The sequence below is a fragment of the Halichoerus grypus genome, chromosome 5, assembly GCF_964656455.1.
Source record: "Halichoerus grypus chromosome 5, mHalGry1.hap1.1, whole genome shotgun sequence".
NCBI lineage: Eukaryota > Metazoa > Chordata > Mammalia > Carnivora > Phocidae > Halichoerus > Halichoerus grypus.
The window spans coordinates 97215655-97230402 of NC_135716.1; the positions used below are offsets into that span (position 1 = coordinate 97215655).

At 42.5% G+C, this 14748-nt stretch overlaps 1 protein-coding gene across 1 annotated transcript; it reads left to right on the plus strand.

The window, feature by feature from the left end:
- The first annotated feature begins 9275 nt into the window (after positions 1-9275).
- Positions 9276-12261, plus strand: LOC118546870 (glutathione S-transferase Mu 3). Its single transcript, XM_036109867.2, has 8 exons — positions 9276-9389; positions 9663-9738; positions 10117-10181; positions 10890-10971; positions 11065-11165; positions 11469-11564; positions 11649-11759; positions 12065-12261. The coding sequence occupies exons 1-8, from the start codon at positions 9339-9341 to the stop codon at positions 12161-12163; spliced, it is 681 nt and encodes a 226-aa protein (XP_035965760.1). The 5' UTR covers positions 9276-9338; the 3' UTR covers positions 12164-12261.
- Positions 12262-14748: the final 2487 nt, after the last annotated feature.

The following is a 14748-nucleotide window of genomic DNA, read 5'->3' on the forward strand; positions in this document are numbered from 1 at the left end:
ATGTACAATGTATGCTCAGGGCAGAAACAGAGCCCATGCTTTGAAGTTTGGTGAAGTCATCCTGATCCTGGTAACAATCGAGCTTCCCTGGGAGCCCGGGAGCAGGGCCCACAAACATTGAAAGTTGAAAATTTCCTTTATCATTTCCCCCTTTGGATCACTAATCTTTCCTCAGAAAGCATTGAAGATCAACCTTATTTTATGTCCCTCGGTGCCAAGGTGACTGGCTTGTCTGTCCTGGCTATATCAAGTCCCTCGTTGCTAGGTGTGAATATATATATATATGTGTGTTTTACCTAGAGTTCTTTGTTGAGGAAAATTTATTGTAACATAAATGGTGGGAAGCGTAAAAGTGATATATGTTCAGGGGCGCCTGGGTGGCTCAGTTGTTTAAGCGTCTGCCTTCGGCTCGTGTCATGAATACCAGGGTCCTGGATTGGAGCCCGGCATCGGGCTCCCTGCTCAGCGGAGAGCGTGCTTCTCCCTCCCCCTCGGCCTGCCACTCCCCTGCTTGTGCTCTCTCTCTCTTTCTGTCAAATAAATAAATAAAATCTTAAAAAACAAGTGCTATATGTTCTCTATTAAGGCCAATTGATGAGCAAACATAATACGTGTGCTTGGCTTAGATGGTCTAGTTTTGATATAACATTTATAACAAAGATAGATGGACAGTAAAAGAATTCCAATAAGTAGAATTTGAAGAAACCCATGTGCTGTTGAAACAGACTTAGAAGAAAAAAATCCAAAGAATCCTTTACATACATTTTGATAAAAGGGTAGGGAAATTTATGATTATTTATGAGGAAAAGATGGAGCATGTGCATGGAGCAAACATAACATATATTCCCATGCTTCTTCAGGGCAGAGACTTAACATCAAAAGAAGGCAAAATTCAGTCCCTGACATCAGGAGGTTTTCTTAGGATAAAGAGAAGGGGCTATGGGCAAGCGCCAAGAGCTGGTATGACCTGGATGGGGTCTTAGACTTGTTGTCTCTGGTAAGGAATGCAGAGCCTTGTTTGTTCACAGGCTGGAACCATTATCAGCTGACCTTGAGTCCAGGCTTCTGCAGGGACAGCTAGTGAGTTTGTTAATGGGGTCTGAAAAGACACAATAGCTGATTGGGGGAAGCAGTTGTCTGAAAAACAAATTTTAAAACTTTTTGTTAGTTTTAACTTCATTACCCCAATTCTCCTGAGTTATGATCTTTCCTTAATCTCGAAGAACCAAAACGATGACCACTTTGGCCACTTCTTTATTTCTTCAGGTGAGGTAGGTCTGGGGTAAAGAGCAGTTCTTGCAGGTCTTAGCTGTAACATACCTACGTCCTGGGCTAAGCAAAAGTTTTTAGTTTAAAGGTCCTAGGGCGCCTGGGTGGCTCAGTTGTTTGAGTGACTGCCTTTGGGCTCAGGTCATGATCCTGGAGTCCTGGGATCGAGTCCCGTATCAGGCTCCCTCCTCAGCGAGGAGTCTGCTTCTCCCTCTGACCCTCCCCCTCTCATGCTCTCTCCCAAATAAATAAATAAAATCTTTAAAAAAAATATTTAAAGCTCCTAGGAGCAAGGGATATAGAAGCAACATGGAGTCAGACATGCTAAGTTTTTTTCCTGTTGTGATTTCCCATTGTCAGTCCTTCATTCCATTTCTATGGAACATGGGTGGAGGTCCATCATCTGTCACTGCTTCAAACTGAATTAGGGTGCAATAGGGGCTTTGCAATGGAAGGAACCGAAATGGTGTAGGACGCAATTCTTGGCCCCTTGTGCTAATAGAAAGGAACTATCAGAGATAGTTCCTTACCTGAGAACTTGGATATTTTCCTACATAGTTTGGTACTATATGACATCATTAATTTTATCCCCAAGTATATTTTAAGGAAAAGTAACAGTACAGTTAAACCCATCGTTCCTTCTAAAATTGATATCAATGGGTATCCAAGAGAATAGATCAGTAAACCAGTCCCAGCCACCTTGGAAAGGCAGGTGTGGTGGTCAAGGGCTTCTTGCAACCAAGTGGCTTGCTGTCTGCTTTTATCTATATGGATTCTATTTCCCAGAAGGAGTTCATATAGGGGCAGCAAGTGGTGTTAGCCATCATACAGACTCTGTCCTGGTTAGCAAGCAGTCAAGTAATCGGGAGGAGGCATTTCTATGCGAACAAAAGTAAAACACAAGTTAAAGATTGGAGCAAATGACAAACCCAGGGTCTGAGTCTCGAATGCTGCCAGTGAGATTTTCAGATTTCAGGCTTGAAACATCCTCAGATGGAGTGGAAATCAGATGGGGTTTTCCGGTTTGTAATTCAAATGTCTCCTGTGATCTTTTTGAATGACCCATAGAGCAAAAGGCATAAAGATTGTCTATACGTGAGTTTTGTGGCAATTTCTCTGAAGCTGACCTCAGGTTGTCCAACATTAGTTTTTAGGGTTTTAGGAAAAAAGGGCAGTTTTAATTAAGAGAATGGAAGAAGACTGGAAACCTTAGCTTGGAGAGCCAGAGCAAGATATGTGAGGAAGCCAGAAGAATTCAGGATCTAGTCTAGTTTATAATAAATCTAAAATGTATTTTAGATATAAATAAAAGATAAATAACTAAAGATATCTAATAACTTTTATTAGATAAATAAAAACTAAAATCTAATATCTACAAAGATGTGTTGTTGAAACATATTTTCTCTCTATAATCACCCTCATTTTTAAAAAAGATTTTATTTATTTGAGAGAGAGAGAGCATGAGGGGGAACGGTATGCAGAGGGAGAAGCAGACTCCTCGCTAAGCCTGATGCAGGGCTCGATACCAGGACCCTGGGATCATAACCTGAGCTGAAGGTAGATGCTTAACCGACTGAGCCACCCAGGCGCCCCCATAATCACCTTCATTTTTAAAGATAGCCAATTCAAGACTAATTTGTTTGTAAAACAAGTCCAGTTTTAACAAACTTGGCCTGGTTATTTACTCAGCAAGAGCAATGACTGACCATACAGAGTTTTTCAAACTTGTGTTGCTGGAACTTTTTTTTTTTTAAGTAGGCTCCATACCCAATGTGGGGCTTATACTCATAACCTCAGGATTGAAAGTTGCTTGCTTTACTGACTGAGCCAATCAGACAACTCTGGAACTTTTCATAATGAATCTCCAGATTGAACTTTTAGTAGCCTCTTGAAGCCAGAAGCCAAGCCAAATACTTGCCATCAGACTTGCCTGTGATACCTGTAGATTTGGGCGAATTCCTCTTCTCAAGGTCCCCAAAACATTCTGAGGTTCTTGCACCTGCCAGGAAGCAACATTCTTTACTTACCTGGTAAGGCTGTTGAGAACTCCATAAGCAAAGGTATCAGGCCAACATTTCCAAAGGGCTTTATTGGCTTTATAGGGTCAACCTTAATTCCTTAAAACTGTCTGGTCATATCTGAGTCTATGCATTTCTCTCTCAAATATGACATTCCAGTCAAAGCCTTGAAAATATAACTAGTGTTTCCAATGGTGTTCTCTTATAAGGAGAACAGATTTTTATTGAACTTATGTAAATAATTATAATTGCCATGAAAGAAATAACACTCACTGAGGGTTTCTGAATTTCAGAGGGTTCAGGCAGGGAGAAAAGTTAAATGTCTCAATTTGTTCGCAAAGGAATATTTTTATCCTATTTCTGTAGATAATGGATATCTTAAGAGAAAATTTCCTTAATCTGAAAGAGCAAACATTAGAGAACCAACGAAGTTTTAAGTAAGAGTCATAAAAAACTATAATCATCTTTCTCAATCCATTTAGCCCCATGTTATTAATTCTTGTTTGAATGCAGCTTTTTCTGTTAGTTCTGGAAATTTTTAGTTAGCTTAGTTTTATGATCTTAAAGATATCAAATAACTGGGGCACCTGGTGGCTCAGTCATTGGGCAGATGCCTTTGGCTCAGGTCATGATCCCGGGGTCCTGGTATTGAGACCCGCATCGGGCTCCCTGCTCAGCGGGAAGCCTGCTTCTCCCTCTCCCACTCCCCCTGCTTCTATTCCCTCTCTTGCTGTGTCTCTCTGTGTCAAATAAATTTTAAAAAACGATATCAAATAACTGTATTTGTCAAAAGTTCCTTTTATGAGACTCCTTGAAGATGAAACACATTTTGCAAGAGCAAATAACTAGAACAATAACTAGAAATGACAAAGAACTAAAAAATGGACATGGCTAAAAATCTGATATGAGAGCTCATTATAATATAAGTGGCAAGGAAATCCAGTTATTTCTGACATATAACATTTCAAAAATCAGCATATCAAGCGATGACCTAATACCAGGACATACGAAAACTTCAGGAATTTCATGTATCTTCTAGAACAGTTATAGCATTTATCCATAAAATACAACCTAAGGGTTATCATTATTTGTTTGACAGTGTTTGCCAAGTAAATTAACATACCAAATTAACAAGCCTGATTAGTCAAAAAGACTTCATTTAGGATTTGAATTTCTGGAAAGTTTATTTAAAAAAACCTCAGAGGGACGCCTGGGTGGCTCAGTCGGTTAAGCGTCTGCCTTCGGCTCAGGTCATGATCCCAGGGTCCTGGGATCGAGTCCCACATCGGGCTCCCTGCTCCGCGAGGAGCCTGCTTCTCCCTCTGCCTCTGTCTCTCATGAATAAATAAATAAAATCTTTAAAAAAAATAAAAATAAAAAAAAATAAAAATAAAAAAAAAAAATAAAAAAACCTCAGAATGTTTTACAGCATGTGTCTACATAGGATCATAGATTATTATAAAACTTAATATTTAATTACTGCTTAACCAGGTGGCCATAAGAGATTTTATGGAAGGTTGTATAGTTGTTAGCAAAATTAGCTCCTTTAATATTTTTTAAGATTTTTATTTATTTGAGAGAGAGCGAGAGAGCATGAAGTGGGGGGTGCAGGGAGGGGCAGAGGGAGAGGGAGCGGCAGGCTCCCTGCTGAGTGCAGAGCCCAATGAGGGGCTCAATCCCAGGACCCTGAGATTATGACCTGAGCCAAAGTCAGATGCTTAACCAACCAAGCCACCCAGTTCCTTTAATATTGAGAAGATTTATTTTTTTTTAAGTAATCAAAGACCTGATAAAAACAAATATGGAAACCCTTGTTTTTCTAGGCAAATAGGGAAGAAAAAACTTGTTTATAATTACTTATCAAGAGCAGACCAATAATCCAAATAACTCGTCTTTTTTTTTTTAACAGAGAGAAAAGCCAAATTTTAATTTTAGATCAGTGTGCTTTTAAAACTCCTTTATTCCAATCTCAATCAGTCCTGACCACACACAAAATATTTTTCAAGGATTCACCTTCACAAACCTTCTACAACTTTCTTTTTTACTTAGATTTTGTCCTAAATTTTCCCTCTCTACATAACCAGCCTCATTTCAGGACAAAATATTTTCTTTTCCATCAGCAAAAATATTTTTTCATTCCTTGTATCATTCTTACATATCTATTTTTTTACGTACAGAGTTGCTTTGTTAAATCATTTTCCAGCAGTCTCAATCATATTTATCAGAATTTTAATTCTGAGAAACCTTAGTCTCCAGTGAAAACTAGTAACAAATTGTGAGTTATGACATCAGAATCTTCAGATTGGCAAATTTACGAATATATTTTATAACTTCTAGAAACATCTTTTCTTTTCATAGTACAATCTTTCAATAAGGGACAAAGCATGTTTACCAACTCACTCAATTATCTTTAGTTTATCTGCAATAAGAAGCCAAAAGCAGACAAACTTTAGTAATTAGTGTTTTAATATCTCATCTTACCTGGAAAAGACTTAGATAGCCAATGAATTTAACCTAACTCATCATTTAACTTAGCACAACTTCAAAGTTTTAGGTGACCAGTGATTTTTTGGAAGCTATTTAAAAATTTATCCATAAACCCTTTTATTTATTTCACTTACTCATTCTTAACAATTACCCATGAAAACTTCATGAGACAAAGTCAACCATTATTTTAAGTCCCCTCCTGCTGACATATTGCAACAGAGATAACATAAACTTAATAGATTCAGGTAGAACAAAACTTGGTTCTCTGTATTATATCTGATACGGATAACTCTAAAGACATGTTTATTTTAATTAAACCAACAACCTTGTTTTAGCTTTAATACTTCATTTTGTTGCATCTGTATCCACTGAAAAGTCAATCAATTTCTTTCCCAATGGTCAATTTTATTTGGGGCTCCCGTGGGGAAATCTGAAGTGAGCGGTTTGAGTCCAGGGGAGCCCTTGGACTCCTTCATGTTGATTTGGGAGGTGCTTCAGTTTGAACCTCATAAGGAGGTAGCCCAGTAGCTCGGGGTGCCTTTTGCTCTTTGCTGGTGAGGGTAGGAGGAGCCGGAGTTCATGGTGCTGGAGGCATGGAAGATGGCATTGGTGCTGGCCATGCGAGCAGCCAGGTGGGGGAGCGGAACAGGAAGAGGCAGAGACAGAGGGAGCAGGGGTGCTGCTGGTAAGGCCAGAGGCAGATTTAAAGTTTTCGGATAACATTAAGAAAAAAAATAATCCCCTCCTGTCTGGTTGCATTTCAGCCTTCTAGAAGAGGCGGAGGAGTAAGCAGTGGGTTGGATACTGATTTTGGTGCTTGTGCTTGGAGTACAAGGGGTGGATTTAGAATTTGTAGCATCTGCCTGTCTTCCTCCTCCTCATTATTCTGACTATTGGGAAAGGGGTCAGGTGTCTTACATTTTGTTCATCTTTATCTCTCTGGATCATCAGTTAAGTCCCTTCCTGTGATGTGTCTTTATTATGGAATAACATAAAAGTCTGAATTTGGAGAATTTTATCCCAGATCATGTGAACTGGAAAAACATTTGAGTGAGCTTTTATCTTTCGAGTTTTAGAATGCCCAATTTTTACAAGTGCTTGCCTTTAAGCCAATTAAACGGAGCTCTTCCACAAATTAATTTTAGCAATACCATCCGGAGGTAGAGCAAACACCTTATGTTTCTAACGCACATGGACACCTGTACGCAAACAGGATGCAAACGCGTTTAGTCTATGTTTCATTAATATTTGTGGAGAGGACATTAAAGACCCAAATTCAAATATCCCCCCCTTTTTTTTTTAAGATTTTATTTATTTATTTGAGAGAGAGAGAGAATGAGAGAGAAAGAACACATGAGAGGGGGAGGGTCAGAGGGCGAAGCAGACTCCCCGCCGAGCAGGGAGCCCGATGCGGGACTCGATCCAGGGACTCCAGGATCATGACCTGAGCCGAAGGCAGTCGCTTAACCAACTGAGCCACCCAGGCGCCCCCAAATATCCCCTTTTTATTACAACCAATTGGATTATAATATGGCATTATAATTTATGGATCCATTAATTAGTTATTTCCCATTTCCTATTAGAACACCGCTGGTTGTGTACAAAGATACCAAAACTGTAGCAACAGACAAACCGAATGAAGCCAAAGCACCTCTGTGATCATTGGCTCCTCCCCTAAAGCCAGGGCCTTCACTGACTGAATCAAATGGCTTCCTAGGGTCTGGTGACTTAGTCTTGTAGCTGGCTTTCTCTAACTGTGTGCACAAGAAACTAATTCAGACATGTCAGTAGAACGCTATTTGGGCCATATGAGACTCAGGTTATCCTTAAATATTCCCATTTAAGTAAGTGTTTGCAAGTATAGGCTCATATGTACCATACATGCAGCCCCCCAGAGCTTCTGTGGGTGGCTATTGGTTTTCTGGTGGTCCTTCCATCCTTTGAGGCACGGTTCCCCATTTCTTCTAGTTTTAGTTTTATTTTTAGAATAAGCCTTGAATACAATCTAAGTATATGAAGTGTGGTGGATCGAGAGGGTGCTGTTCATGAGTGTCACTTTCCAAACAGCTGTGAGACACTCTTAGGTGTCTCAGTTTTTCCCAGCAAGGTCTGAGACCACCAAGGGGACTCAGAGCACTGGATGATTAATCCTTAAGTGTGTGTCCCCAGAGGAGCCTTTACCTTATCAGATGGAAATTCCTACGGGACCGTGCACGGGACTGTGACAGGTCTTGAGGAATATCCTCAGACACTTCTGCTAGACTCTCAGTCACCTGAAAGCACTGTCTGGCTGGAAGGAGCAAGTGTCCCCTCTCTCCAGAACTGAATGATTTAGTCTCTCCTATTTCTAGCCAGAAAATCTATTCAAGCTTTACATTAATAACATCAGTATAATGCCAAAGTGAAACAACCAACCCATCAACTCCCGCTTCTAGGTTATTCCCACCTAGAGATCATTATCAACCAGTAACCTTTCACAGTTCGAAAATAAGTCAGGAGCTTCAACTCAGACTGAGGAGGTCTGGATATCAGGGGAACTCACCAAATATAGCTGTGAAATACTGAGAAGTCAGAGGGGCACAGGGGGCCGGGGCTGTTACCAAGCACCGAGTTCCCGCCGACCCCCAGGTGTTCTCAGGTGAGTTGCTACGATATCCTGTCTACTATGCCAAGAACTGCCAACACATAATGAACAAACTTCTAGAACTAAAAAAAAGAAAAAGAAAAAGAAGAGAGTTTTATTCGAGCCCAAGTGAGGACAGCTGCCCGGGATACACAATCTTCACAAAGAAGAGAGTGCTCCTGAGAAGGAATGTTTACTACGGGGTTATGTATGGTTTTTTGTTACATCAAGAGTTACAAATCAAAATGATAAAGGACATTTCAGGAAAATCACAAACTTTATCTTATGTGCAAGGTCGCAGGCTTCGGAAGTATGGGAACAGAACTTAGGGAGATTTTTATTCTTATTTTTGGTTGAAATGTTTCTTTTAGGTTATTTTGCTAACAGATGTACAATGTGTGCTCGGGGCAGAAACAGAGCCCATGCTTTGAAGTTTGGTGAAGTCATCCTGATCCTGGTAACAATCGAGCTTCCCTGGGAGTCCAGGAGCAGGGCCCACAAAGATTGAAAGTTGAAAATTTCCTTTATCACCTCTTGGCGCTTGCCCACTACCCCCCACCCCGCCCCCAACACTCTCCCCCTCCCGCGGGAGAAAAATTTAGGACATGAATCTCACCGTCCAGGGATTCACCAGGGCCCTCACGGCCTGGGTTGTTGGTGCTCCTCCTGCCCTGACTGGCACTATTAACCACCCGAGCGCAGCTCCACCACCGGGCAGCGCAAAGCCTCAAACCCAGCGGCCTCCACCGCTGCCCAGCCTCCAACCCGGGAGGCTGCAGAGGTTGCCCAGAGCCAGTCTTGCGGACTCGCGGACGGAGGGGCGGAGATGGGTGGGGGCGGAGTCAGAGCGCACGCGTTGGCCCCGCCCACTGAAGTCGGGTATAAAGTCCCGCCCGTTCGCGCTCTACTCCTAGTCCGGAAGGCACGGAAACAACATCAGCATGTCGTTGTCCAAGTCGACCATGGTTCTAGGTTACTGGGATATTCGCGGGGTGAGTGCCGTCTCGACGGCCGAGTGCCCCGCCCCAGCCGAGCTCCCCGACCGCGGAGACCGACCCCGCCTGGCGTCTGGGGTCACCGGGCCCCGGAGAAGGATGAGGGCAGCAAACCGCCGGGGCCGATCTCGGTGGGGGTGGGGGGCCGCTTAACGACCGCCTGGGCGGGATGCACGGTTTGTGCAGCCCCCGGCAGGGGGACGTTGGCGGGCGGGGGTTGGGGGCCGGTGGGCGCCGCGCAGGCGCTGACGGCGGGTTTTTCTCCCCCAGCTGGCGCACGCCATCCGCATGCTCCTGGAGTTCACCGATACATCCTATGAGGAGAAACAGTACACGTGCGGGGAAGGTAATGCGTCCCGTATCCGTGCATCCGGTGTCCAGCGCTATAAGCCCCCTGGCCCTCCAACTGTCCCTGTCGTCTTGTGCCCAGAGAGGGGTATCACGCCTAAGTCGGGTGGGACATCTGCCCCAATCATCCGGGACCCCCCCTGCTGTGTCCCGTGTGGAGAGAGATGGATGCGTCCTTTATCGAGCTGAGGATCCTCCCTCTGCCGCCGTCCAACCGTGTCTGAAAGGTGTACTTACTAAATAGGCCCGGAGAGTAAATGGTTAACTTTGGGGGCCTCGGAATGTGAGGTATTAGGATCAGGTTATCTCTTTAGATCTTTCCACGCTCCTCAGGCAGGATGTTAAGGAGGTTGGGTCCCACTTCATTCTCTTACAGCTCCCGACTATGATAGAAGCCAATGGCTGGATGTGAAATTCAAGCTCGACCTGGACTTTCCTAACGTATGTGGCTTTAGGAGAAGAGGGGGCAGAAGGGAAGGCCGTCAAATATTTCCTTGCTTCTTTCCTCTCCGGTCTAGGGGGACCTAGAATGTGGGCTCTTAACGTGGATAAAATAAATAGAATTCAAGGGTGCCTCAACTTGAGAAAAAAAAGTTTATTTTCATTTCCACTAACCACGAACGAAAAGTTAACAATTCCTTCTATTGTGAATATAGGTAATAAGTGACATTGGTTATTAGCCATGGCTGTGACCTTGTCACTAGTAGAATTGGGTATTTTCATATTATATTACATGTGTGGCAGTACATAAATATTAGTTACATGCATCATACTTTGAAATTATGATAGTTGTTACCCTTGCTTGTTATTTAATGCATTAATAGGCACATATTACTCTATGATAATTTTGTTTCTTGAATGTTTTATAAATTGTGAAAATATATGTAATTGCTTTATGCATTTAAAAATCTTATTCTGACGAAGAGTCCGTAGCATGCACATACACATACACACACAGAGAGATAAAGAACCCTGGTCTAGAACCAGGTGGGGACCCAACTGCTACTTTCTACTTATTTTCTTCTTCCTCCTAACACAGCATCTTTTCTCTACTGTTCACTTCCCTGCAAGTCTCAAATGCCCCAGGAGAGAGAGGCAGGGAGGCCAGAGAGAGTTGGTTGTTCATCTGACATGTCCTTTTCCTTCCAGCTGCCCTACCTCATGGATGGTAAGAACAAGATCACCCAGAGCAATGCTATCTTGCGCTACATCGCTCGCAAGCACAATATGTGTGAGTGGGGTAGGGCCAGTGAAGGACACCAGGCTGACGGTTCTCCGGGAGGTGGGTAATTCTAAGGGTGATTTCTCGTCCTTTGGCCTATAGGTGGTGAGACTGAAGAAGAAAAGATTCGAGTGGACATCATGGAGAACCAAATAATGGATTTCCGCCTGCAGCTGATACGACTGTGCTATAGCCCTGACCTTGTGAGTCTCCTTAGCAGGCAGGCATCAAGGAAAAGGAGCACTTAGAAACCCAGGGGTTCATTCGGCTCCATTCTGTCACTTCTGCTTTCCCACTAACCCAGTCTCTCAGAAATTGGGGGGGGGTCCATTTGTCCTATAACTCTGGTGTTGGCCCCTCCTACTTTCTGTCCTGCCACCCCTACTGAAGGCAGTAAGAAGGAGGCACACGGAGAAGGGGGCCGCCAAGTGTCCCTCCCTGACCCATGCCCTGAAGATGGCGACAGCTATTCTCTCACTCTCGCTCTCTTTTTCCCTCTCTCCCAGGACAAACTGAAGCCTCAGTACTTGGAACAGCTACCTGGACAACTGAAACAGTTCTCCTTGTTCCTGGGGAAATTCTCGTGGTTTGCAGGGGAAAAGGTAGGAAGAAAGGAAAGAGGGAAGATGCCTTTCTATCTCCCAGTATTACTGAACTCTGCAGACCTGACCATCTTGTTCCCCTAGCTCACCTTTGTGGATTTCCTCACCTATGATGTCTTAGATCAGAACCGTATGTTTGAACCCAAGTGCCTGGATGAATTTCCAAATCTGAAGGCTTTCATGTGCCGCTTTGAGGTGATGCTCCCTGCCCCTTTCCCTTACAGAAACACAGGCTCCCCTGGTCTCCAGGGGACCCCATTGTGGTAGATTCTTTCTCAACACTAGCATTTATGTAAACGGATCCATGGTTGGACACTTCTAAACCTTCAAGTCTTGGGAAGGTTCTGGCTTCTACACCCTAAAGGCACTGTCTACATGAAATGGTGGCCGGGGGAGGGAGGGCTGGTGTCGAGACAGCAGTGTGTGAATGTCCCTGGCTTGGGATGGGTCTGTTGGACTGGGTTAGAGTCTTTATCAGGTGTGGTGTGCTCTCCCTTCAGGCTTTGGAGAAGATAGCTAACTACATGCAGTCTGACCGCTTCCTGAAGATGCCCGTCAACAACAAGATGGCCCAGTGGGGCAACAAGAGAATATGCTGAGCAGGAGGTGGACTTGGACTGCTTGTTTTATCCATCCTGTCCCTAGGGGGCATGTATTCTCTCTTCTCTGCTCTTTTCAATAAATAGCATTTAGGCTACTGGTGTCTAGCTGGATTTCTCTTGGGCGTAAAGGCCAGAGGAGAGTAAGGATACATGGAAAATTTCCAAGACGTGAATCCAATCCCTGCAACACTGACAATCCCCTTACACCCCCAACTGTGTTCAAAGCTAGAGGTGCTTGCCCAAGCCCTGAGAGCGAGCACTAGAAACAAAGGTGAGATCGGACAGTTGTAGTGAACAGGTCTGTTAAATGGGACTGGAGCCCTTTAAAAATGTGGTGTAGATACCAAGCGAAACTGTATGGGACTGGATTTTGCGGAACTGGAGTTCAGAAACAGACCCTTATACGTGGGAATGTAGCATGATGAAGATGGAATCTCAAACTGGTGAGCTAACCAATAAATAAGATTGGGGCAGTTACTTACCAATTAAAAATAATAGTGGGGCGCCTGGGTGGTTCACTCGGTTAAGCGTCCCTACTCTTGGTTTTGACTCAGGTCATGATCTCAGGGTTGTGGAATTGAGCCTTACGTTGGGGCACGCTCGCTCATGTTCTCTCGCTCGCTAAAATAAATAAATAATAAAATCTTTAATAATAATATAATAATAGAGCCCTACCTCACACCATTCACTAAAACTAACTCATCTTCAATTCAGGCCCAACATTAAACAGAGCTGTAGAAGTTTTCATGAAAATGTAAGAATATTTGTGATCTTAGGGTAGGTTTCTCTAAATAGGACATAAAAACAAAAAGCCGTAAAAGGAAAGATATGCAAATTGAACAGCATCAGATTTAAGAATTTTCTATGACAAGGCACAAATAAGCAAAATTAAATGACAAGATCACAAATGAGACAAAAACAAAAGGACAAAACAAAGACAAAAACAAAGTACCAGTATAAAGACTATATAAAGAACTCCTATAAATCATTAAGACTCTTTTTTAAAATGGACAGAAATCTATGAACAAATGATTTACGGAAATAGAAATAGCGATAGCCAAAAAAAAAAAAAAAGTTAAACAGATGTTTATAATCCAAGAACTGGAGATTATAACAGTGAGAGACCATTTTCCATCTATCAAAGGAACAAAACCTAAGAAGTTTGTGAAGCACTGGCATTTCCTGCCAGTGAGCTTGTAAATCGGTATAGTTACATTGGAGGACAGTTTGCCAATATCTTCTAAAAATCAAATCATGCCCTGTAACCCAACAATTTCCATCGTGATAAAAAACTCACCCACGTACCTAAGCTATATACTAAGATTGTGGTATTGTTTGTGAGAACAGGTGAAAATCCTGTTCATGCCCATCACTACTGTGGAATACCATAAGGCAACTGAAGAATGAGATTGAACTGTGTGAACTAATGTGGAAAGACCCCAAGACACATTGCTGAATTTTTAAAATTAGATTGCAGATAAGCATGTACCTGTAACATTTTATAGAAGGAAACCATGAGGCAAGCATGTTTGTGAATGCATAGAAAAAGTTCTGGAAGGGGGCACCTGGGTGATGCTGTCGGTTAAGCATCCAACTCTTGGTTTCAGCTCAAGTTGTGATCTCGGGGTCATGAGATCAAGCTCCGCATTGGGCCCCACCCTCAGCATGGAGTCTGCTTGAGATTCTCTCTCCCTCTGCCCCTCCCGCTCATGCTCTCTCTCTCTAAAATAAATAAATCAGAAAGAAAGAGAGAGAGAGAGGAAGAAAGAAAGAAGAAAGAAAGAAAGAAAGAAAGAAAGAAAGAAAGAAAAAGAAGAAAGAAAGAAAGAAAGAAAGAAAGAAAGAAAGAAAGAAAAAGAAAGAAAAAGAAAGAAAGAAAGAAAAAGAAAGAAAGAAAAAGAAAAAGAGAAAGAAAGAAAAGAAAAAGAAAAAGAAAAGGTAGGAAGAAAAGGAAGGAAGGAAGAAAAGGAAAAGATCCGGAAGGACACACTGAACAATGCTTACTTCAGGCAAATGGGAGAGAGCCCCAGGCTCCAGGATGGAAGTTAAAGGGGATCTTAGAGATAGGGCTAAGGATTTCTCTTTTTTTTCTTTGTAGAACCATTATGCACTGAGGACCATCTGTACTGAAATGTACATTTTAAAAGGGTGCATTTCATGTTTTGCTTGTTTTACTGTGTTATACATATATTTTTTTATTGATGTACAATTAACATACAATGTTCTGTTAGTTTCAGGTGGACAACATAGTGATTCAGCAACTCCGCACACTACTCAGTGCTCACCACGATAAGTGTAGTCACTGTCTGTCACCATACAATGTATGACTATATTCCCTATGCTGTACTTTTAATCTCCATGCTTTATTTATTTTATAATGGGAAGTTTGTACATCTTAATTGCATTTATCTATTTCACCCATCCCCCCACCCACCTTGCCTCTGGCAACCACCAGTTTGTTCTCCGTATTTAAGTCTGTTTAGGTGTTGTTTGTTTCATTTCTTCGTTTGTTTTGGCTCTTAGGTTCCACATGTCTGTAAAATCTTTCTCCGACTTATTTCACTTAGCATAATACCCTCTAG